The sequence below is a fragment of the Peromyscus eremicus genome, chromosome 5 (assembly GCF_949786415.1).
Source record: "Peromyscus eremicus chromosome 5, PerEre_H2_v1, whole genome shotgun sequence".
Lineage (NCBI taxonomy): Eukaryota > Metazoa > Chordata > Mammalia > Rodentia > Cricetidae > Peromyscus > Peromyscus eremicus.
The window spans coordinates 65,168,263-65,195,097 of NC_081420.1; the positions used below are offsets into that span (position 1 = coordinate 65,168,263).

At 43.3% G+C, this 26,835-nt stretch overlaps 1 protein-coding gene across 2 annotated transcripts in view; it reads right to left on the reverse strand.

Moving 5' to 3' along the window:
* Window positions 1-26,835, reverse strand: part of Rsu1 (Ras suppressor protein 1) — a 183,409-nt gene that overhangs the window by 134,784 nt on the left and 21,790 nt on the right. For both annotated transcript variants that reach the window (XM_059262445.1, XM_059262444.1), the window contains exons 3-4: window positions 19,584-19,634; window positions 1,927-2,047 (exon numbers count right to left, since the gene is read on the reverse strand). In XM_059262445.1, coding sequence (XP_059118428.1) covers window positions 1,927-2,047; window positions 19,584-19,634 — 172 coding nt within the window. The remainder of the gene's footprint in view (window positions 1-1,926; window positions 2,048-19,583; window positions 19,635-26,835) is intronic.

The following is a 26,835-nucleotide window of genomic DNA, read 5'->3' on the forward strand; positions in this document are numbered from 1 at the left end:
CATCAGCAATACTGACATAGAATGAGCACTTACACAGTCAAGAAATAAATGAAAACATCAGTGCAACCTTGATGATATAATCACTAATTCTGTGCTCTGATTAACACATGTTAGGTCATGTTCCTAATTACATATGTTATTCAAATGTGCATTGTGCATTAATATCCTTATAATATACTAATAAAAGTGTATAATATAGTAACATATATACATATATATTTTATATGTATTTTATAACTTTATAAATGAACAGCTTAATAGTAAAATACATTTTTAGCATTTTGCATACTAATTTACTATACAACTTAATGGCGTTTTTTTGTGAGTGTGTGTGTGTGTGTGTGTGTGTGTGTGTGTGTGTGGTTTATGTACGTGTGCATACCTGTATGTGCCTCTGTGCAGGCCAGAAAAAGACAGAGTGTGTGTCTTCCTTAATTACTCTACACCTTATTTTTTTAGACAAGTTCCCTCACAGAACTGAATGCTTGCCATTTGGGCTAGGCTATCTAACCAGCAAGCTCCCAGGATCTACCTGTGTCTATCTCCACACCCCCAGTGCTAAGATTACAGGTATACAAGGCAATCATGGTTTTTTTTTTTTTACATGGGGGCTGGGGATTTGAAACTAGTCCCTCCTGGTTTCAAACTAAGCACCCCCTACCCACTGAGCAATACCCCACTACCAGGACCTAATAATCTTCAAACTCAAGAACTAAATACATAATCCTTTCTTTTCTGTTTCATTGATGGGGAGCCAGTGTGAGAATTAGCAAGGAAAAACCTCTGTCATTTGAAGGGAGGTTGCTCTCTCTTTCCCTCCTCTTCCTCTCACACATTAGCAAGCAGATGCTCACAGATACTGTAGAGCTGGTCTCTTATCCAAACTGAGCTTTGCAACAAGGGTATCAAACCAAACGCCTCACATAAACAGTGGACTAGCAACAGTTTCACCATCTCCCTATGAGACTGATAAATACCCAGCATACTTCTCTTGCCATGTGTAGCTCACTAACATAATTATAACATCCAGTGGCTACAATTTAATGACTAGATTGGCTTGCACGGAGATGGAAACATGAGTGGACTAACATTCAGTTAACAGCTAGGGCCATGAAGATGGATTTCAAAAGCCAAAGTTCCACTTGCCATCATGGGGTCTGATGGACCCAAATCAATGGAGGTCTCCACCTCACTGGGCCACCGAAGTCAGGGGTAATCAGGAACAAATGCCTTAACCGCTTGAGAAGAGCTTGGCTGCCCCTCCACATAAGAAACGTGTGGAACCCTGCCCTCTCCACCTCACACATGTGGACAGGGTCAAGTGCTGGCCCAAGAACTCTGAGAACTGCCAAGCAATATACGGGCACAGGGTACTATTATCTCTCACTGATGCTTGGCTCTGCGACCTCAGCTTAATCACTCTCCTCTCTTCACCTTGGTGTAAAGAACGTAGGACTGTTCCCTACTCCCACAACACGGAAGAACAGTAAGCAATCGCAGTGTGACACGAGGGGCCGCCACACGGAAGGAATGTTTTCCAAACTATTTCTATGTAATACACAGAGAAAACAGTCCCACTGTAGTCCAGCTCCTCTCAACAATCAATGTTATGCAAGTCAGGCCTCTCTTGGCCAAAATAACAGAAATAAAATTTTACTGGAAACAAAATATCATGAAAAATAACTTCCTTGTTATGCCAACAATTAGCTTCTCAATTAGCTCTCAACTAGATATGCACTAATGGACGACACTGAAAGGAAATGTTAAAACAACAGCCTTCTCTTAAGCCAGAAACATAAAAAGCAATTAGAAATGCACTTCTCCTGTGTGATAACCATACAAATGCTGCTCCTCACTTGCCCACACCCTGCATTGCCTTTAGCTCTCTACCCCGCAGGCACTTCTTCAAGTCTGTCCAGTACTCACCCCAGGTTCAGGTGTTTGAGTTTCTGAAGGCTGCTGATCTGGGTGGGCAGTTCCTCAATCTGGTTGTTGAAGAAGTTAAGCACCTCCAAGTTCTTCAGCTCTGCTACATTTGGGGGCACAGCTACGGGAACAGAGACACTGCGTGTGACTTCATGGCGTAAAGGATGCTAGCCACACATTTTGCTTTCAAGTGCAAGTGAGGTCAAACTCCAGTGTTGTCCACATGTGGGTCTGAATTACGATTTGTAGGTTTACTTATTTTCATGGGTAATAATTCATGACCAAGTGGAACGTGAAGTACTTCCTTTTAAGTGATTAGATTCAATTATCTGGCATGGCACTTCAGGTGTGCAGAGAGGATGAAAGCAGGAATGAAGGGAGGAGGCCCCCACAGCACCAGCAGCCTCTCGGGGAACAGTACACAGCACAAACTTCCTTGCCACAAGTCTAACAGTTGCAATTATCTTCTTCCTTCTGGTTGCCTTGAATCTCCAGCAGTAGATAGCTAACCGCAATGAACGAGGGTACATTCAAGCTTCTTAAATAATCCCGTATCTGAGACGCTGTCCTTGTTAACATTAAACTCAATCACAGCTTAAACTCAACCTGAAATAGTACCATATTCAATGTTCCTCCTTCCTAATTGTGTCCTTTGGAGTAATGTGCTTTTATCAACACACACACACACACACACACACACACACACACACCCCGCAGATTAACAACTGATCAATACATTCTTATGTAGAAATTCAAAGAGCCTACACAGTAGCATGCTGTGGACAGTAGTGTACAGATCACAGAGGAAGATAACCATTTGCAACCTGCAAGGGGTCTCCTTACCTGTAGTCTGTGCCTGTGAATACAAATTAAAAGCCTCAAAAGTAATGCCAAACCTCAGTATCTGCTACTTTGGGGACAAACACATTGAACCCAGGATGCACGAAATATCAGCAGCACCTTTTCCTTTTGAAGAGTCATGGCACTCCAAGGTAACCAACTAATTCTTTTTTTTTTTTTTTTTTTGGTTTTTCAAGACAGGGTTTCTCTGTGTAGCTTTGCACCTTTCCTGGAACTCGCTTGGTAGCCCAGGCTGGCCTCAAACTCACAGAGATCCGGCTGCCTCTGCCTCCCGAGTGCTGGGATTAAAGGCAGGCGCCACCACCGCCCGGCTCCAACTAATTCTTATATAGGCTGGGTTTACTTAGTATTAAATCACATCTAGGATTCAATCAATCAAAGTTCAAAAATATTTGGAGAAAATATTGCATCTGTCCTGACCTTATACAGCAGACCTTTCTTGTCATTACTTCCTAAACAATGCAGTTTAATAAGCATTTGGATCTCATTAGATAGTATACGTAATCTAGCAATGATTCAAAGAGCATGGAAAATGTGCATAGGTTATGTGCATATACTGTGCCCTTTTACATAATTGTCTTAAGAATCCCTGGATTTAGTTAACCAAGGCTCTTGTAACCAACCCCTAATGAACTGAGGGACAAATGTTCCATTTTAAATTGGTATCAAAAACGAGAGGAGTGGGATCTTTTCAACATATTGTCACTTGTCTAGCCTACTTGCTGTTTCATTTTCTAGAAGCAAACTCGTGCAGCTTGTCCATGGTTCACAGAAACTACACTCTCCAAACTTTCCAGATAACTGAAACTATCAATGTGGCCTTGGATCCAGCACAAGCAAGTGGGCCATGCCTCATATCAGAACCTCACTTCCCATTCTAGCAGCTCCCTTCTCTCCTTCTGCCCCTACAGGCTGGGAAAGTCATTTGGTGGGCCAATCTTCCTGACTCTGGGTTAAGTCTAAACTCAGAACCAGGAGTGCTTGTGCTTAGAACCCTTGTGCAGCTGTATGAAAATTCCAAACATCTCAGATATGGGTCCAAACAGCCATTCCAAGAAGAGCATTTGGCAGCTCCCAGGCAAGACAAAATAAAGAAGAGGATCATACTGTCCATGTTCACTCTGAGTCACTATTTTCAACACCGAGAAATACCCCAGGTATCAATGGCCTAATTTCTTATCATTTTGGTTGTGAGCCTGGCCTTTAACGGCTGAGCCATCTCTCCAGCCCTATGGCCTAATTTCTTAAGAGGGACTACTTGGGACAATGAAAAGGAAATGCTTTCATTGGAAGGAGGGACACGAAAGATAAAGATTGGTATGTACTAGAGCCACAGGCAGGCAGCAGTGGTCCCATGATTGAGCCTTGTATTACCTCCCAAAGTGGATGTAGATAAAGGGACCAGTATTGTATGGAACAGTCTAGGCAGCTGGGAAGAATTCCAGAATGACTTGTGGATACTAATACAAATAACTAAGAGCCTAGCTTGTACAAAGTGACTACAACAGCATATTTTAGGTGTATATACTTTCATGTAAATAAGTGGCGTTCACTTTATATAAGCAATTACTGAGAAAGTCATCCAGCTTCACCCTGAGGGTCACATGTTCCCTCCACAGACCAAAGTGAAGGGCAGCTACCAGAGACCTAACCCTTTTCCCTTGTCTACCCTGGAGCCATCAGAAAGCCTGCTCTCACTACAGTGATCTGATTAGCTTGAAGAGCAATAAAGAAAGTTACTGAAACCAAGAGAAAATGATGATCTCAATTTAGCCACAAACCAAGAATAATGTGGCCAGAATTACTGCCGCCTCCCCAAACTTACTCTGCCAATGCAATTAAATGCTGGTCTAAAGGTATCGCCTCTTTGACAGGATGAGAGATTATTTCACTCTCCTTGCTAAAGTGGTCCAATTTAAAACCACCAATTATGTTAAATGTGATTTAGGACTTGGTTTAGTGGACACAAACAATAACCCCACATTCAATTTGCCAAGCCTCTCTCAGCCTTTTGGTGTGCATTTGAATGTGTTGTTTTGCGACTCCATTCACACTCAAAGGGAAGAACCAAAGGCACAGCTATTATTTCCCTGTAAACTACAGAATTTTTCATCAGCCATGGTAAAAATAGGAAGAATAACATTCAGACTTGTCCTGGACAGAAGACCATTCATCCAGCCAAAAATCAGAGAACGCTATCCATGTACAGGATGCTATCCTCTTGACATCTAGCATAGTAATGCTTTGCAGATGAAGTGAGAGCTTTGCTGTGCTATTTAAAGAGAGAAAGTTATAAAAGAAGGGTTGTCATAGTCTAATGTGGAAATGGAGCCAGTATTTGGAAAGCCAGCTAATCCCCAACAAAACCATGACAAATGTAAAAGGTTAGCAACACAAAGCTGTGGTGAATAAGTCATGTGCATACATAGCACAGACGATCCCAACCATTCGTTATGAAAAGGCGGCTGCAAAATTTCACCAGTCAAAAGCCTCTCCTGGAGGATTCCAAGGCATCCCTGGGACACATTAGCAAAAAGAAGCATTTGAGAACATAACTAAGCAGGCTGGTGAGATGGTGCAGCAGTTAAAAGCACTTGCCAAGGCTGATAACTTGTATTTAATCCATGGGGATCCTCATGATGTTATATAACGACCACAAGCTAACTGCTTGAGCCACTGAGCTCCAGGGAATCCACATGATGTAAGGAGTGACTGTAGAAGTTCTCCCTGAAATCTAAATGTGCACCATAGCATGTGAGTACGAGTGTGCGTGCACACACACACACACTCACTCCAACAAATACAATTTAAAATTTTTTTAAAGAGAATATAATTAAACAGTGTACATCAATGTGTCTCTTATAACCACGCAGAAGCCTGCCCCACCTGCCTGTGTAGTACATGATCTGTGAGCATTGGGTCTATAGACAATGCAGACCTGTGCACACAGAAGCAGCTAAGGAACACTAAGGTATCTGATCAAAGACATCATAGGCTGTCTCAGACACCTCCTGACTCTGCCTTGTCCTTACTGTGTGTCTCCTTACTTAACAGACAACCTCTCTGGGACTCATTTTCCTCAAGAGTAAAATGAGAAAGCTGGATTGTGGTCATTTTAAATCCTATTCTACCTGCTTTTAACATTTCATGCGCCTAAGAAGAGGAGGATTGTGAAAATCAATAATAATAGATTTAAATAATGCAACACTGGGGTCCCCAATTAGGATGCTCAGTCATGTAGAACTTTGCTTGTCACAAAGAACTTAGTAGCGTTTTCTGTCTTGTCAGTGACAGTTCCTCTAATTTTTAGAATTCAGTTGCTAAATTTGAGAGGAAGGCCATAACTGTTTTCTGCTGTTCCTAGGCTCCCCAAGGTCACACTCTGTGTCAATGGGAAGACCACATCACCTCTGGGGATTTTTTCAGCCCAGATATTAAGCCCAGGGCCTGTTTGCAGAGTACTTTCTGGGGTTTCTAACAATCTCAGACAAACCAACCCAGCACAGCCCTGTTTCTTCCTTCAAGTTTTACTTAATGAAAATGAAACCAAACAAAACAAAAAACCTGAACGTTGTCCCCGAGGTCTGTCTATCTTATATTCTGGCTCAGACTCAGCAATTCAGAAAATATTTTCCAAAGTATCTGGAAGGTTCCACAAGAGCCCTGGGGGACTTAAAGGTCCCATTAGCTTCTCTTTGAGGGAGTTCCATTATAGCCAGCATTGTGTTACACTTCTGCAATACCATCACTCAGGAGGCTAAGACAGGAGGATGGCAAGTTCGAGAACTACAAAGTGAGTCCCACTTACAGTTCCACTTAGGCCGCTATAGAAGAACCCTCATATTACACCTCTCTCTCTCCACCTCACTTTACACATCATGGGCTAGAACTCCAGCTGGAAGAAATCAGTAATTAATTCTGTTAGTGAAAATGGGTGTGACTCCAAAGAGGACATTTTATCACCATGCTACACATATTTTTAAAATTTATGTGTATGGATAATTAGTCTGCATGCATGTCTATGCATCACGTGCATGCCTGGTGCCTGTGGAGGCCAGAAGCGGGCATCAGATCCCCTTGAACTGGAGTGACAGATGGCTGCGAGCTGCCATGAGGGTACTGAGAATCAAACCTGGGTTCTCTGCAAGAGCAGCCAGTGCTCTTGACTACTGAACCAGCTCTTAACCCCTCACCATTTTATATTTACAACTGGCAGGAGCCACATGGCCAATCAGTGACTCTAAAGAAGGGTTTTACTCAACTAGTTGGCAAGCGGCCAAGTGGCCCCAGCAAAAGGAGGGGCAAGACAAACCGTGGTACAGCAACAGGAGCTCCACTCTCAGAGAATTCTGTTCTATGATGTGACATTAGTGATACTATATCTTAAAACATCTTAGGAGCTTATCCACACAGTAGCAAAATTTCTCTGGAACCAAGCGGCCAGTGGGTAACCACTATTTATACGGATGTTTAAATCAAAGTGGAAAAAAAAAAATCTACTGCTATGATTAGGATCTGAAATGACCTCACAGGCTCATGTTTTGAGCACTTGATTCCTGGCTGGTGGCGCTGTCTGGGGAGGCTGTGGAGTCTTGAAGAGGTGGGACCTGGTGGCTAGAAGGTCACTAGGGGTAGGCCTTGAAGATGACAGCCGAGCCCCTGGTTCACATCCGACTCTCTTTACTTCCCAGTCCATAGCCAGGTAAAGTTAGGCCACATGCCCCTGCCGCCATGAACTGAGTCACTCCACCATGCCTGCCCAACTAGGACAAACTGAAAACCATTGAAACCACATGAGAAAAGAAACATTTCCTCGTAAGTGATCTCCATGGCACTTTCATTGTTTGGTGATACTAGGAAGAGCTGGACAAATCCTGTGAGGCTCATGGTTTCTACACTCCTTATTTCCACCTCTACAGAATGTTCTATTGGGCAGTACTCCTCTAGGACTATGCATCTTAAGACACAGGGTACAAACCTGGAGCACCGGAAGATTTACAGATGGGGTGGCCTAGACTTTTATCCCAGTGGCATGGAGATGGGCCTGGGAACCTGCATTTTCCATCAGCTCCAGTGGCTGCTGCTGCTGCTGTTAGTAGAAAGCTTTTACTAGTTTGGAAATTTTTCAATCTGCTAATCCTATTAAGATCACCTCTTCAATGCCTATGCCCACTATTCCACACAATTACAGTGACAGTCATACAAGCAATCTTACCCAAATTAAGAGTGAGCCTGAGGATTGATGAAAAGTGGGAAAAGGAAGAAAAAAAAATACTCTGAGACCAATCCACACAACCTGGATGCTACCATGACAACATTTCTAGTCAACCCCTACTTCTCCAACAGATTTTCCTGGTGAAAACAGTGGTGGGTAGGATAAACAGCATACAAAGGTAGAACTCCTCTAGTCACAAATCACCCATGAGCAAATTCATCGTGAGTAAGTGTGGTCCTGGAGAGACAGCTGAGGTGTTGTAGTGCAACACCAGGGCCTGACTACAGCATATCGGATAGATGAAGACATCCCAGACTGGCTTGGGTGGGCACAGCCGTTCCAGGGGCTTTTTGAGCAAAAGCATTTTGGCCCCCCAGGCTAGGAAACAAAACTGTGAAGACTGACAGGCTCTGGGAACAGCAAGCATCATGCAAAACATAAGGATGGGAGCTCTGCCTGGGTGCAGCCCACGGAGGGGTCAGGAAGCCATGCATTGGTCTTTGGAACCATATGGTTAGTACTGACAGTGGTTCTCCTATAGCTCCAGAAGGGCAGTTAATAGACCGTGCACCATGTTGACACCCACGCTGCCAGGAAGCCAGGAGCAGCACAGAACATGTGGGTTTCCATCAGAAGCGAAGGCATAAAATCCGGAGACGACCTTCTCCCACCCCCCACCACCAAACTTCAGGGTGGTGAGAACTATACTGTGACGACTTTTTTGCAGCAGCACCAAAAGCTGTTGGAAGCTCCAGTGATTGCTAGGCTGGGATACGGGGCCCAAGGGACCCAGTCCTCATTCAGTTTTCAAAGAAGCAGATTCATAGTTCAGCTTTAACCTCCTTTATGGGAAGCCACTGATGGAATGCAAATTCCCACAGGACGAGAAGTGGGAGATCCAGAGCATGCACCTCACAGGGCCATGTGCCTGCAATACGGCACAGGGCTAAGAGCAGCAGACATTGGGGTGCACGTACCTGCTGAGGTATAATGTGGAACACCATTGCCACCTGTCCATTTTCAAGGACACAGAGGTGCCACCTAACCCAGACCCAATAAACCCCCAACAATATCACACTGGAGGGGGTCAAAGCAAATTACAACACACAGCACTGTGTTGAAAACCCTAGTGCATTAAGAATGTGCAGTGGGGGCAGCAAGACACTTTGGGGATGGAATGCTTGCCCAGAAGCCTGATGGGCTGTGTTTGATCCTCACAAAGCCCACATAAAGGTAAGAGAGAACGCACTCCACAAAGTTGTCCTCTGATCTCCATATGCACATCATGGCAAGTACACCCCAACACACACACACACCAATAAAATTTTTTAAATAATTATTCTGGCTGTGGCCATAACAAATGAAAATAAGTGGTCTTATTGCGGGGGGGGGGAGTAATTGAGAGACAAGGTTTCTCTATGTAACATCCTGGAACTCACTTTACAGACCAGGCTGGCCTAGAACTCACAGAGATGCACCTGCTTCTGTCTCCCACAAACCAGGATTAAAGGCCTGCACCACCACCACCCAGCGTGGTCTTCTTTTTTACACTCTAGGCTTTTGTGGCCTGTCTTTTAAACAGAAAAAAGTAATGGGTGGTGAAGAATACTAAATTGGCTTGTTCCTACAACAAAGGTTAAAAAAAAAACTACCAAAGGCAGGATAATACATGAAAATGAGCAAGGCTTCTCATAACATATAACAAGAAGGATACAACCATTCAAGACGAAAGAGGAAGCTAGTGTATCTCTGACCAGGTAGTCTATGGGCACTGGATAGCCATGGTCCTCCCGTAGCCTGAGTGAAACCAAGATCACAGAATCTGTTTCAAAGATGACTTGGAGCCTGGCCGGGACACACACACACACACACACACACACACACACACACACACACAAAATCACGGACCTTTGATCCTTACCCACCACAGCTAGAAAACAGCCCCCTGGTCCCACCAGAGGCAATGTCTGGGCTCTTTACGTACAGGCCAATTCCTACAGCAAACCAGGAATCCTATCCATCGACGCCATTTCAATGATTCCGTTGAAAAAAGAGATCTTTACTCTCACATGCAAATACTTAACGCTCCTTGGAATTTTATATGCAAATAAAAAAGGTCATTTGTACTTATGGTGATTAATTACCTTTGTTTTCCGGCCCAAACCACAAGGTAGATAATGAAGTAATTATATATTACTGTATGAGTCTGAAGTTCAGAAGTACACTAATCATGTTCAGCTTCACAGATTTTATGAGATTTCCTCCAAAGCAGCTATTACAGCAGTGAATTACAGTAGTTACAGGTTATTTAAAAACATAAAGTTTATGAAACACTGAAGCAAGTTTTCATTTAAAAGGTTCTAGATGTCCCTCAAGGTAAAAATAAAAATTCACGAAGTATCGAAGCCTCCACCTTAATGAAGGCCACCATCTCCCCAAATATTATTAGACTTACAGGTAACTCCAGTAATTCCACCTGTGGTTAATCAACAAGGAGCACACACATTTCATGGGCCTCCTTAGGATTCTGCAGCTTAAGTAGTTTTATGAACCAAAAATAAAAAAAAAATCCCTGAGTTAATCACTGCACAGACACACAAATATGGTCTCCCTCTCTCACCAGCGGCAAAGCGAACAATCAGTTAGACAAAAATTAGGAGGAAATGGTACAAACGAGCAATAAGGCAGATTTTTTAACATGAAACCAAACAAGCAAAAACGTATGTCCCTGAGCTATAGAAAGTGTGCAGGTGTAACTAAAAGAGACTCATAAAGAGCTGACGGGCACAGACTGCTTCCCTTCTGAGCAGAGACAACGTGGTCAGTGCCCGAAGCCTGCGCTAACAGAGAGGAAAGCGCGGGCTAGCCCATGCTGTCCGAAAGAGGACTTCCAAACCCCAGCTTCTGCTGGGAAACACACTCCTCATTATACTTGGTTCAGGTTTCTCCGCTAATTCAGTCACACATCAGCAGACAGCTTTCCTTTGGGGGTGGGGCAGAACAATTAGCACTCAAAAGAGAAAAAAAAATGACACTCAGAGGTATGGGAAAGAAGTGACATCTAGTGAAAAGGAAGAAAAGAACAGCGGTCATCCTAAGGAAAAAAACGCCTCAGAAGTTCAGAAATATCAAGAGAAACAAGAGAAAAAAAACTAAAAACAAACAAACAAAAAACCCAAAAAACAAAAAGACACAAGATCCTCCAGCAGACACAGAGGAAGCAAGCTTGGGATGCCAAAAAGCTTCTTGGCCTCTTTGCTGTACATGCTTTATTATGTGCAGCATAGCATAGCATAGCATAGCATAGCATATGAACACATGTATGGTCTATGTGGACTTAGTAACAATAAGAGGCAGACAGTACTTAACGCAAACCTTCAACACTTGCTCAGGGCATGCTTTGCCAATAGCGTCTGTCTTCCTTTACAATTGAGAATTACTTCAATAAGAGGCCGCATGGGGTGGCTTCCCTTCCTATGGGAGCATATGTTTAGAGGCTGAGGACAGGGGTACTTCCATGAGCAGGGAAGGAAGGGGAAGTAGAGGGAGCTGGCCAGAGATAGGGAAACACACAATCCACCCAGTGGTTCCGCACTCGTTGCCCTACATGGAAGGCCTGCCCTCCAACCTTAGCGATTCTCCCTTGTGCGATGGAAAGGAGGAAAGATCTGGAGTCCCAGAGATGCTTGGTCCCAGGAGCACTGGGTTTCCCTTGCCTGGGACAGTTAAACTGCACACATCAATCACTTAGAGAAGCGGCCACAGAAATGGGGGTGCAGAGAAGATGCAGACCCTTCCGACTCCGATGATTTAAGCACATTAAGTCTAAGTCCTCCACTTAACGGAGAGTTTGGTTCCATGAACGGTATCTCTCTCTCTTGCCTCCCTTAATTCTCGGTTAATTTCATATATGGGGTGTTGTCCTTCACAACCTGATGGACGGCGGGGTGCCTTCCGTCTACATGCCACACAGTCATGGTTCATTCTGAAGGAGAAGAGGGTTCCATGGAAACGACGGGAGTTCGTCTAAGTTTTCTAAAGGGTAGCAGGTTTCAGAAAGAGGAGACAGAACTTCAGAGATGAAGATAATGACGTAAGTAAAACAAAGAACATACGGTCGAGGAGAAAGGATACCGAAAATAAAAATAAAATTAAAAAAAAATCACACAAAAGAGTTCAGACTGAATATAAGGTCAAAAGTCTTCCAACTGGTTAAATTAATCACACGGGCAATTCTGTCCTAATAGGCTATGTGGCAGAGAAAGGAAAGGCATTCACAAGAATTTTATGACTTACCATGTATACATATATTATATGTATGTATAACCACGTTTCACTCAAGGCTGGGGGCTACAAGATGAGAAATCTGTATTTTGAAATGTAAATTTAAGACGATAAATTGGGTAGTATATATGAATCCTTTTTATATGTGTTTCTCATTCTGTTGGAAAATCTTTTTACAGTTCTGCAGAACTTTCTTCAAGAAACAGTATCAGTTTTTCCTGTCTGTCTTTCCCCCAGCCAGGGTTTCCAAACCAGAGATGCATGGGCTTAAAGAACTGTTGTACGGGCAGAGCAGGACCCAAGGTCAGTTAAATCACAAGCACCATGTGCACTTCTCCAGGGATTAGGATGTGTGTTCCTTTGATTCTTATAATAATAATAATAAAAAATAATAACTCAATGACTTAAAAATAATTAAGAAATCCTTTTTAAAATGTACATACCTGTATATTGCACATCCTTGGCTATATATACACTCTCTCTCTCTCTCTCTCTCTCTCTCTCTCTCTCTCTCTCTCTCTCTCTCTCTCTCTCTCTCTCTCATGTGTGTATGTGTGTGTGTGTGTATGTGCGTCTGTGTGTTGTGCTTGATTTAGCCTTGGCTGCCTCATGGTCCGAGGACATTAGACTACAACACTGTATGCATATCCTATGTTGCTATTATGTTACTTCCGTTTGATAGACATTTAACTGTAAATAGAAAAACTGTTCAGTATCAACCCCTAGGATGGGCTAGTTATGATTTGGAAGGTATCAGGCTCCTCTACCCCATCTTACTGTTTTCACAGCCAGTCACCAGGCTCAGGCTGTTATGATTGATGCCCTCCCATTTAAAACTATACCACAGGAGAATTAATAGGCTACATTTTAGGTAGTTTCCTTTTATCAAGAAACAAGGTCCCAAGAAAAAAAGAATACTAAAACAGGTAAATTTTGGAGGGTGGAACCAGTAGCCAGGGGACTAAAAGGAACATGGCTCGTCAGCCAAGGGCGAGATGCCACAGGAGCCAGCAGCAAATGGACCAAAAGGAGGAGGGCCCATCAGCTGAGGGATACCACAGAAAGCAATCTCCATTCACTACAGCCACTGCCTGAGGCCTGGCCTGGGGCTGGACCACTCTCACACGTGATGACCTCACACGCCTGCTTACTGAAGCCAAAAATAACCGCACACTGCCAACTGCAGGCAATTTTTCAAGGTAACCTGACGACCGGGACCAGCAGAAAGATATTGTTAAATTAATAGCTGTCAGGTTCAAAAATACTCTGTGCATACTTTTTCAACTCCAATCTCTCAAACGATGGCACAATAACAAACTGATAAATGTGCACTAATTAAAAAAATAAGCTATTGATCAAAGCCTCTGTGTTATAAATACATGTGTGCTCTGTTAAAATGCAAACAGCAAGTTGTTTTGATATTGTCACAAGATAAATTCATGGCACGGGAGATTTATTTTACATACCCCCCCCCATATTTTAATTTCATCCAAGCCAGGGACAGGAAGTTTTGCATACAGGATGACAAATAAGCTATGTGAAGGGGAATGACTAGAGACCCAGGAGCGGCAAGGTCCTGAGACCGGTGAAGGTCATTGTTATAAAGTGGGACAGTTAATTTTTTCTCACTCATCCAGCAGTCCATTACGGCGATGGGAAAGGTTTTCAATGTATCCCATTCTTAAAACCTGTTCCGTTTTCTTCTTTACAGCTGGACCTGCACGTTTTCAGAATGTTGTGTTTTCATCTTTAGCCTGCTCAGGTCATTTACAAGGATACTGGTGGTACATAGTCTAGTGGTTTCCCTAAAATTTACATTGTCCTAACTCTCTATGTACTCAGAACACCAACCTTGGTTAAAAATAACAACAAAAAAAACCCAAACAAACAAACAAACAAAACATGAAATCACTAAAGAAAATATCTAGCATTTTCTTGTTCACTATAATTTTAGATTCACATCTAAGCTATCAGTAATGGGAAATTGCCTTTTCAAAACTCATATCTGGCCATAATACTTGGGTTTACTACTTGCCTAGCCATTTCCAATACATTAAATGACAAGATAAAGCCCACAGCTAAGACCCAAAACTGCAGCCATAACCGGCAATACCTCAGGAAAAGCTCCACATGACAGTTATAAGTTCAAAGCAGCCAACCACACGCTTTCATTCAGAGACACACACTTAGGGAACGCTGTCCAAAGCAGAGAGCAGCTCAGTGATTGCAAAGATAAGAGACGTAATCCAAGTTCACCACTCACACTGGCAATGGCTCCATGCTTGACACGTAGAGGCTGGACAAAGAGAAACGCTGTTGTTTTATTTAAGCTCCAAAATTAAGAAAAGTATCATGTTGAAAATGAATTAGGAATTCTTCTTTACAGCTGGACCTGCACGTTTTCAGAATGTTGTGTTTTCATCTTTAGCCTGCTCAGGTCATTTACAAGGATACTGGTGGTACATAGTCTAGTGGTTTCCCTAAAATTTACATTGTCCTAACTCTCTATGTACTGAGTGAGGCTTTCCTCACTCAGGTTGAAGGAAACTCACGTCATAGCTCAGTATTCTCCCCTTCACAGTATCATTTATTAGTATAAAAAAAAAGTATGAATGTGAGCAGAATGAGTATTTCCCAATTCTCATGCTTATTTGTAAATTGACATCTGATCACAGACATGCGTATGTTGAAAGTCCTGCTATAGAAAAATCTCCAATACACCCAATACAAACATTTATTTCCTTCTATTTAGGCATATTGGGAAAAGAGAAATTGTTCCTAACTCAAGAAAGTAGGAATAATAAACAGTAAAAAAAAAAAAAAAAGTGCGTGGAAATGAAAATATATTTCAGTTTTAACAACCAAACATAAAAACCAAATACCTCTTTTGATAAAGATCTATTGTAAATGTAACAAAACTGCACTCTGTAAATGGCAACAGTAACATGCCCTGTGGTACAAAGCCAAGCCAGAGAGCTGCCAAAAACATTTCTTCTGACAACACAAACTTGTTTTTCAATCTTAGGTACCAGACCTGGGGGTACCAGAATCAAATGTGTGTCTCAACAGTGCCCTCTAGTGGACAAGCCTTAAAATGACTGTCTCCCACAGAAATTCTTTTCAATAATGCTAACATCTCCCAGAGGATGGGACCAAATTAAGGAACCATCTGGAGAAGATCCAAAGCTAGCACCCACAGAGGATGGCTTTGCAAAGGTCATGGCAAAGGTACTCAGGGACAGACAACTGTGATAAACACTGTCTCTCTTCTTACTGTATTCGTTTGTCCCAGCCGGCAGGTCCTTGGCTAGGTCTCCCAGACTGCTGGAGATTAGCATTTAGTCACCTAACCAATCCACTTCTCAACTGGCATTACATCAGTGCTTATTTCATACTCAACATGTTTTGAGTACTTCTGTGGGATACAAAATGAGAAGATGGTATTACAAACCTCAAATGACTAATGTGGATGAACACACACACACACACTCGCACACTCGCACGCACGCACGCACGCACGCACGCATCATAGCCAGAGAAGGAGAGAGTGCTAATTTTGACTGAAAAAAAGAAGAGCCCAAGCCCCAGCCCCTAACAACAGGAAGTGGAGCACAGAAGCAAAGCAGAGCCCAGGAAGCTGTTGAGTAGCAAGCATTCCTGGGGCGGTTTCCATCCAAGCTTCCCCTAGGTGCACCTGTTTTTGAGTACCCTAGCACGACCGCAACACAGCATCCCTCAGTGACCAAGGAAATCCATGACGACAGATATGGAGTACATGTCAAATTCTCGGACATGATGCAAGGTTTCTTCAAGGTGCTAAAATCCAGTGTGTTTAAAATAAAAACAACGTGGCAGACCCTACACCAGCTAGTCCCCAAGAAGTCCTTTGGTCCCGAGGGTTCCCCACTTAATCTCAGTTGTTTCCTCTCCGGCCTTCCTTGTCATCTGGCTGCTTCCTTTCAGCAATCCTATGAGTCTACCCAGGTAAACTAGATACGGACATGATCCTTATTTTTAAAAAGGCTTAACATTAGGTGCGGTGTTGCTCAGTGGCACAACACTTCCCTAGCAAGACTGAAGACCTGGCTTCACCCCAGATCTGTGAAAATCAATAAATGAAGGCAACTTTTTAAAGTTTCCAAATTCTGAAACTCTGACCCTTGGGCCAGAAAGAACCCCTTGATGTTCCCAGCTCATACCTGCCCATCAGAGCAGAAAGGCAGGAGAAACACAGCAACTCGCTCCTCTTCCACCCACCTCCCTAAAGATGCCGCAACTCCAGCAAGTCTGAGAAAGTTCCTGCTAACATTACTCCCTAGGCGACTTTATGAGAATCCATCAACACTGCCTCCGTGACCAACTTCACATTTAAGTAGTTGTCTTGTAGTGAGAATGAAGCTCCTACAGTTACCCTCTGGACCTTGGATTTTTAATTTTTGTTGTTTCATGGTTAGAGAAGACTTCAAGAATCTCTGCTTACAGACCCAGGGATGTAGCACAGACTGGCGGAATACTTACCTTGTAGGCACAAAGCTCAGGGGTTCATCCCCAGCATTACAAATAAATAAGTAAATAATAGTTCTTTAGAAAGAAGTCAAATTCAGTTCTACATAAAGAAAGAGTAAGTTCAGGCAAAAATAAAAAGTTAAACTACAACTCCAGGGCTGGGGTGATGGCTTGGTGCTACAGTGTGGCCACAGAAGCACAAGGACCAAGTCCAGGTCCCCAGCACCCAAGTAAAGACCAGCATCTGTACTCCCAGCATGCGGGAGAGGTAGAAGCAGGTAGCTCCCAGCCCCCCAGTCTAGGCAAACAGGTGAGCCCCAGGGTCAGTGAGAGACCCTCGTGCAAACAGTAAAATAGAAAACAAATGAAGAAGACACTTGGCTTCAACTCCAGTGTCTATGTGTTCAGGTATCCATACACACACACACACATACACACACACACACACACACACACACACACACACACACACATTCTGCACACAAAAATATTGGACAACTTCAGGATCATAAAGGCCACCTTTGGGTATCATAACCTCACTTGTAGTATATTACCTACATGGATCTCTCAAGGTCAAAACCTCCAACAGGAAAAGGGCTGTCAACCCAGCACCACAGTGATCAGATGCCTCTGCAGATGTTAACTTAGAAGGAAATGGTGTCCCCAGACAAGGTCCCAGCTTCAATAAGCTAGTCATTCCTTCCATAAGCAGGCAAGCAGAAATGTCAGAGAGCAGCGTAATTGGCACACTGAGAGAAAAACACAAATACTTTAGCAAGATAAAAGTAAGCACTGGTGAGGGGTTTATGTTTTGAGGCCCGGTGGCGTTAACGCAGCCGCGTCAGCCAGTCCCTATTAAACAACAATGGAAAGTGAAAGACACTGATTAGAATAAAAAGTGACAGGAGGGTGGGCTCAGCCATGAACATTTAATGCATATTTATATTTCCATCAAACGGACATATTTACTATAAACACTTGAAAAACCACAGCAAAGTCATTCATTTAAATGCCAGAAAAATAGTAAAAGATGCTAATTTGACCTTAGTGGAACAGATCGGGTGTCACTGACACTCCAGGACGGCTTGAAGCAGAATCTACCAAGACGATTAATTAATGCTTACTGGATTAGGTCAAGAGTGTCGCAAATGGAGGGAGAAGAAGCAAATGGGGAAGAGAGGAGGACGGAATGGGGGTTCTTTCACGGTCAATCTCTTACAGTTTACCACATTTGCACCTCTGATGTATCTAAACTCATATGGCTTGGAGACAGAGATGGGTCTGTTGGTTCCTAGGGCTTCGGTCTCTGCAGATATGTAAAGGGAATGAAGGACAGCTATTGGGGTGCTTTTGAGAAGGCTAGATCGATGAATGAGCTCTAAGAACGGAACGCACCCAACGGTCTTGTGTAAATGTAAGTGAATGCACAGAAACCTCCCCTTCAGCCAACATGTTTCATAAACTGAACACTTGGAGCGTCAAGGATTCCTACTGAAAAGTCCTAGGGAATTTTGAGATCATGTGATGGGGCACTTTTCAGGACAAACTGCAAAGCTCCTCTGAACTGGAATTGTGGTCACCAAGGACTGACCGCAAGATTGGGAACTGTGAAAACAACGCAAACAACACATTACCTGTCACAACAAGGATTACTTGGGACGTGTAGATCTTAGTTTCAGCTTTTGTGGCCACTGCTCCTTCAACGTGACAGTGGTGCCACTCTGCCTTTCCTTACAGATGTGCGCTCTGCCTAAAAATCAGCTTGTTTCTAGCACAGGAGGGGCCCTCCCTCACTGCCACTCTTAATCCTCCATAATCAACTGCTCGGTGACATTGCCTCTGGCTATGTATAATGCACATACACACATAAATTCACAACACAAATCCCTCAACATGACATTCCGCTCAACTTCATCGGACTCGGAAAGCCCCCTAACAAATGCTTGCCACATGATTAGAAAATCATTCAAGTCTGCAGGAAATATGGCAAGTGGGAAGAGGTGACAGTCAATTAGGAATGAGAAAGGAGAGTGGGGCTGGTCATTAAAGTCTTTAAAGCCTTAGCGTCAAGAAGAAAATGGACCATCATTCACAGTCCATATTCCCTTTAAAACAGGTATTAATTCTCTGCATGTGAACCACTCCCAAACACCACTGATTCCCCAGAGAATCCTGCAGAAGGGGCCCAGGAACCATTCTCTAAAAAATGAGAAAAATGTATTCAATGTATAAGATGTTGTGATGTTTTCTCCATCTACAAAGCAGGGACAAAAAGCATTTTCAACAAGGAAATCTTCCCCGTTGGAGGAAGAAACATAGGTGAAAATGATTTTTATTCTAATATAATTTTGTTTTGTTGTTGCAAGTTGGAGGTGGGGGAGACCCGGATTGTGCCCTTGGCTGGACTTGAACACCTGAGCTGAAGACATCCTCTTGCCTCATCCTCCTGAGTAGCTGGAAAGACAGTTGTGCACTGCCACACCCAGCTCAACACTTTCCTCATGAAATGCTAACCACTGGCCAGGCAGTCCCAGTCACCACAGCACTTAATGCCTTAGGTGGAACTACCAGCAGATACAGGATAGGAAAGAATTCTCAAAATAGAGGCAAGCACAGAACACAGAGAGAGAACGGGAACATATGTTATCTTCGTTGTCACCTAAATAAACTTTAATTTTTTCACAAGTGATCACTTATCATTACTTTCTTTAATGGAAAGAATAATGGAATCAGTGACACTGTGACATAATGTACAAAGGAAGCCATGTAATGAAAGAGAAGCTTTACTTACTTGTTAGCTTGTTGTGACTGAGTACCAGTTGCGTGATATGGGCCAAGGAGACTGGAAAAGAAAGAAAGAACAAAACAGTCAGGACTGCTTACAATGGCACTCCCTTCACTTCCAGGTAGGCTGCAAAATGATTTTCAAAGGTCAAGGCATCCACCAATCAGAACACGAGCTGGGGTTCATGCAAGCTGTCGTCTGAGTTAGACTAGATGAAGTCATGCAAGGGATGGTGGAATTAGCATGGCTAGTTGGAGCAAATGAGATTCATGTCACAGGATGGAGCATTACCAGGACCACAGGATCAAGCCTCACAGGGCGACTTGGTCAGCTGGCCTAACTTGAACCATCATCTCAATATGGTGCAGCTCAGAAGAAGAGGCCAAGACTGCGGAGAAACTGGAGGCCCTGCCTGTGCCAAACAAAACCTTCATATCCAACTGACATAAGTAGACCAGGAGTGTAGCCCCACCCCCATCGCCCACCCTGGAATTCCTCTACACATAATTACAGGATCAGAGGTGAAACCTGTCCTGGACCTCCTCTAAATGTAACTTAGCTGATGTGTCAAAGTACAGGCTTGGAATGTGTACTGCTTGCTAGTTTCCAACCTTATGATGGAAGCTCTATCTGTGTCTCCCAAGATTACAATAGTTATCTAAGCATAGAGGAATTAAGTGAACACAACAGTTGAAAACAGTGAGAGAAAGGGGAGGAGGGGGAGGAACTTGTGGTGTTCCACTTTGGGTTCTAAAACTCTACAGGGTGCTCAGAAGTCTATGCATATATACATATATGTATGTATATAAGCATATATAATAAATTTTCTTTCAATACTCTGTCTCTAAGCACATTCTTTTAATGCAGTCAAAATTTTTGTTTAAAGGGATAAGAAAGAACAGTTCCCAGCTTGCTGTGGAGACAGTGAGTATGCACTGACCCTAAGCATAACCTTTGCTAAGTTTTTTAATGGTGTGTTTCCATTTCATCAGTTACAGAAGAGTTCGAAATACAATCCAAAGTCAAATCTTTCTAGTCTGCTCCACTGATACTAAGTCGCTAACCTATAAACTTTGGGAATACTGGGTAGGGGGAGGCAGAGGTGGGGGGGGTGGGGGTGGTCTTACATGACCATCAAAACCAAGATCATGGCTGAATGTAATCTCAGCTCCCATCCAATAAACACCCCATTTATTTACAAGAAAGGATCCAACTTTGAATCTACAGTGCATGGCACTGCCAAGCCTCCTCAGTGTCCTTTAATCTCAGATCTCCTGTCCTTGACTTTCATGGCCTTGGCTACTGAGAACTGCAGCCAAATCAGTTTTCATTATGTCCTTGTTATGGTTCAGATGAGTTTCTGGCTTTGGGATGTGGGCATTTGGTCCAATTCATGCTTCCCCCATAATGTACAACTTTCAGAAGAGGACCAGACTGATGGGTTTGCACAATCTTGGACTTGAGTCTCCAGAACTGTGAGCTGAAAGAACCTTGTTTTGATTTCCTAAGTATCCCTCATCAGGTGGCCAGGCAAAGCACTTGTGGATACAGCCTCTCTGCCTGGATTCTCCCATCCATTGACCCTCAAAAGTGTGGCTATACTTCTCTGACGGGAGCATGGTACCAATGCATTCTCACTGCATCCTCCCCAGCACTCTGTGTGAAAATGAATGCCCTATCACTTAGGATCTTCCTAGCGAGCATGTGGGGGAGAAAGAGTATATGAAACTATACCTATGCCCTGTTCCTCACCCAACTTTTTATGTGGTTTTCATTAAGCATTTATTAGACAGCAATGGTCAAAATCACTGAAAATGTCTCCTGGAACACCAGTGCACAGATCTATAGCTCCAGAGTTTATGTGGCCATGGCCAGTCAAACATGAAAGGTACTGAACATGCTTACCCAGGCTCTTCTGGAACTAAAACTCCTCCCTCACACACCTCCTGATGGTTTATAATCTGGAGACAAATGTGTCCTCTACAACTAAAAAGTCACCCCGGATCCCTGTGACAAGAACTTTCTTCTCCCATCTCTCTCAGCCTAGTTCCCTCCTCATTGGTCCCAGATGCTGATCCATGGCCAGCCCCTGGCCACCAGATGCCTCTGACTGTGTGGGTTAAGGTACACCACTCTGTAAGGTTGTCTTCTTACCCATGCTTGCCCCATACTCCACCCTACGTCATCCCTGAGTATATCTGTTCCAGTCCCATTTAATGATTTCAGAAGAACCCTTGGTGAGGAAAGAGATCAGGGAAGATCAGAACACACCTGTGGTTTTTAAGAGGCATCATCATGGTGGCCTCACGAGACATTTGAGATCTCGGATGCTGTGGAAAAACCTCACACATTTTTACTGGTAAGAGTTCAGATTTTCTTGTCTACTAGATAAAGCAGTCCTCTGTTTCAGAGGTGTACAAGTCTGACATGACAAAAATCTCCAACAACTCGCTTGCACCAAACAAGTCTCACAGATGAATCTATAAGATTATGCTCTGCTTCATGTTGACAGAAAATAACAAATGGCAGGGATTACAATGTGCAGGAGCCTCTCCAGCGTATACACAAGCAGGCCAGAGGTCCCTTGGGTGCCCAAGCTTGGTCCGCACCTTGTATGGGCTAGATGTTTGTCTTCACACATGCATGTGTTGAAGCACTAATCCCAAAAGAATTCAGAGGTAGGGCCTTTAGCAATTAGGCCATGAGGGTGAAGCCTCCCGAGTGGGATTGGTGCCTTTACACAAAGACACACAAGACAGATGACTTCTCCACATTCCTGCTGCTATCTCCAGCCAGTGAGGACCAGACAAGACTGTGGCCCTCTAAACCATGAGAGGACATCTCAGGAGGCACTAATGTTGGCACCTGATCCATCAACATGTCAGCTTTCAGGACTGTGAAGAGTTTAAGCCACCCAATCTATAATAATTTATTATTTTAATAACCGAAACTATGAAGAGATACATTATGATATCAGCTGACTAACTGAGGTCGGCCATCACACCTCCATTCCTCCTAGGAAGAAGAAAGAAAAAAGCAAGTCTTCCTTCTAGACCCTTCTGAGAACTTGTACATGGTCTACCCAATCACAGGCATTCTGTATCTAGGCTACCTACTTCAGGAGGGGTTAGAAATACAGTATTCCAGGCAACCACTAATTAGCAAGGAAAAAAAGGGGGGGGGAGGTTTACTACCAAGAAAGAGCAAACTAAATCTAGCAGATAAATAGCAGTCTCTCTCACTGACATCTGAATGTCACAGGAATCAATTCTGATTACAAAAGAAAATTGATAATTTTCCTATCTCCTTCTGCCTTGATTTTTTCCTAAGATATCAACAAGTAACTAATTAGAAAGGGGGAAAAAATCTGTTTTTCTTAATGATGGGCGAAGTTGACAGTGACAGATTTAATTGGGAGAAGCCAAGTCTTTTCAATCATTTCATCCTGTCCTTCCAAGCATCACTTAGCAGGCGAGAAGGTACCAGAACTGAAAAGTTGAGCTGTCTCTTTAATCATAAGTTGTTGTCCCCCTGATGGCACCACCAGAATGTATTTTTCTTTCTCACTATTGTTACGGGGCTCCAAGCCAAAGTAGGTGAGCGGGCGAGAAATTAGAGCAGGAAAGAAAAAGTTTATAAAAGAGCTTTGAGGAAAATGTTTAGGGCAACAAAAGGCTGCAGGCTGAGTCTGCGGGGAAGGCAGTTAAGTCGGACAGGATCAAGAGAAACCCGCCAAGCCTGTGACAGGAACAGACCAAGTGACAGGGACATATTTATCCAACCAGCCACTCCCTATCACTTGGGAAAGGTGGGTTCATTGTGACTCTACTATGACAACCGTGTGGCTAATAGAGAAGAAAAGGCTCACCACAATAGAACGGGTTATTTCAGACTACAAAAGGCACCCCGTTAGACATGCCAAAGAAGTGGAAACAGGCTGCACCCCCTGACCTGCTCCTGGTACCTCGCTGACCATAATCACACCCGGGAAAGGTTTTCTGCTGTGTTAATAATACACTCTAAGGGTGGGCTCTGCTATTCAGAAACACCACCAGAACACTGGGAACAAATTGCTAGCAAAATTCCAAAAGCAATATTCAAGTGTGATTGCCCTGGTATTTGCAGAGTCCGTATCAAAATTCAACTAAATGAATGAAAATGTGCCACAAGTTACGTGTTATGGTCCCTTCACTATTCTTCCCCTTCAACTTCGTTAAGCAGTGTTACAGGGCAGGTATTGCAGCGAGCTTGTGAAGTCCTGAGTGAATGTATACTCTCTGACATGCACACTGCCATGTCAAGGACCCCAGTGCCTCAGCCACGTGGGAGTGGCAAAGCCTTCCCTGGGAGACTCAGAGGGACAGCAAAGTCTTCCTCTGGTCCCAGTGGGAATGTTAATGGTGTATGCAGAAAATGTCCACCATAGCTTTCTCCCCCTGCATGTTTATAGGCTGAGACTGAGATTAGCTAAGCCTGCCTTCTTGTTCAGCTGCATATAATAAACATGCTGCCGTTATCTCCGCCAGAGAGCCTAGAGCACCCAATCCCAGGTTTTCTCTAACTGCATGCCTATTATTTCTTCATTCCCTTGTCACCCCCAGCGGAGTCTCTAAAACCCAAGCACAGCAAGAATGTAGTAGAATATGACCTTATTCATGTAATCCTGGCTGACTGGAGAGTGGAGACGGACGTATCATAAATTCCAAGCCAGCCTGGGCCACACAGTGAGTTCCACAGTGAGATCCTGTATCAAAAAGGAACAGAAAGGATGCTAGCTGGATGAATGACGAAACATGAGATCAGATCAAAACAAACAGTGCGCAGCAAAGGCCTGGAAGGGAGGCATTTGCGGGGAGGTAGGGACAGGCAGAGGCTGCCGGCACTGGAGGGGTAACTATTTGTTTATTCTATAACCCAGAAGAGAACAAGCAGGAAAATGCAGAGGAGTTGGTGGGATCGATAATTTCATGAGAAAGACAATGAGGGGCTCATTTAGGCGCTTACTAGATATTTACTGACAGAGCACCAGTCAATAATCTCTACTTCAGAGATTCACTTAGAGTCTCTTAGAAGTGGTACTGACTGCCCATCCTGGTTAGCCTGGGATGGTCTCAGATGACATCTGCTGCCCCAGAATGGTTGCCCAATACAGGAGCACAAAGCATGCTGGCAGAAGAGGCTCACAGACTCAAGGGAAGGAAGGAGAGCTGAAAGATAAGGTACACAGAAGATGCTCTTCATTGTAAGGTGAGGAACATCAAGAGATGCTTTCAAGTAGGAGGACATCATGGACTGGAGTTGGCTCTGGAGAACATACAGAAACAGAGGCTGTGGAATCAAGCAGAGCCTGTGAACGTGGAGCTGCAATGTAGGGAAGGTATAAAAGCAGGTGGAACTCTGCCAGGATTTCAATGCTGCAGATTCAGAAAAACAAACAACTAAGAAAAAACTCCTGGAGAGGGGGCTGGAGCGATGGCTTAATTGGCAAAGCACTTGCCGCACAAACATGGGGACCCGAGTTTGGAACCCTGGCACGTATACCACACGGGCCTGTAACCCTAATAGTATGGGTGGGATGGGGATAGGCAGAGTCCTAGTTCTCACCAGTCAGGGAGCCCCAGCTTTGGCAAGAGGCCCTGTCTCAACAAATAAGGTGGTGAATGATAAATGGAGACACCTGACATCAGCCTCCATCCTCCAGGGCCACATACATATGTGCATGCACACAATAAACACATGCATTACCCACCCACCCTCATTCACACACGCAAATAAAATCCTGGAAAAGAATCACATTTCCAGACACATAGGAAAGCATCTATTTTTTAAACCAGGTTCTGTGTTTTTCCTTCTTTTTCAGCATAAAACAGACACCATGAGAACAACAACAACAACAACAAAATCAGCAGGGTAAAGCCACTGCACCTATGTTGACACTGTAGAGTTATTTCCAAAGTAACCCCACATATCACAACTGTGTGGTGCAGTAAGAGCTGTCTCCAAGGCTTTCCATTGGGAAATTAGGAAGCAAATTATTCCTTTGGTGGCACTTTACATATGGGAGTGAAGTTCTGACTTCACGGGATGACATTTACACCCAAAGAAAAGAATGCAAGTCTCGCAAACATGCAAAGTGGCACAGAGCGTGAAGTGGTCACAAAATCTGTCACTGATCAGAACTGGCCTTGACCGGTTTCCCAGTGAAAACTCCTGTAATTTTGATCACCATAATAGGACTTTAGCCGTCAGTTCATGTTGGAGGCTGTGTGCTATATATAGCAAAAGCATCTAGGAGGCACTATTATTATCATCAGAACACAAATGGCTTACTGAATCTTGGTGGCTCTTTTGGTATAAAATGGAACATGATAGACCAATAACATACCTCCTCAGATATTCAACATGGTCAACTAATTTTACAAGGGACACTGTTCAAATTCTGAACAATTCTATTGTGAATAGCAATATCATTTGTAGATGAGCACTGTGTTAATACAAACCCACTCAAAGTTGTAAACTATTAAAGAATTACTTTGAACTTTGCCTATAAGATGATCTTAATACCTTTTTCCATTTTGGTGTCCCAGTCGGTTAGAAATTGTGACAGCCTTAAGTAACATTGATTCAAAGACACCACAAGAATGTGGGCACTGACCAGTTGTCAATACCAATGATGACCAACTCGAATTTTGCCTGTCTGTGATGTGTGATTAAAATGCCTGCCTGTGTCACCCAGCTGAAGTTATTTCACCCCTGGTAGTAGAAGAGAGATTCGGCCCTTCTTAAGTATGCAGGTTCTGGCAATATATTAAAATGAAGACAGACAATAAAATGTCAGTTACTGAGATATAACTCAAACATATTCACCAACACACTCAGAATCATAAAAATATTTATTTTGGATTTCACTCATAATTTACAACTTTAAACAAAAATCAGTGTGGTATGAAAGTTTTTCTTCATTTCACAGCTAATTATTATTCAGATTTGCAAACTGCTAAGTTTTTTTTTTTTTTAAGGTTACCATTTAATATAAAGGGTTAGTCTACTCTGGTTACCTTGTCCTTCATTCAACAAGAACACAGATTATTACAGAGGACAACTGAATAAAAATGTGATACCTCTTTCTGCTCCAGGAGCAAGGAAAAAAAACATCACAATCAGGTCACTAACTGAGAGCCTTGGGTCTTCCAGGATTTCAAACAACTGGCTTGCTCAGGGTCAGAACAGAACAAGAATGGAGGGGATGAGCAGATTC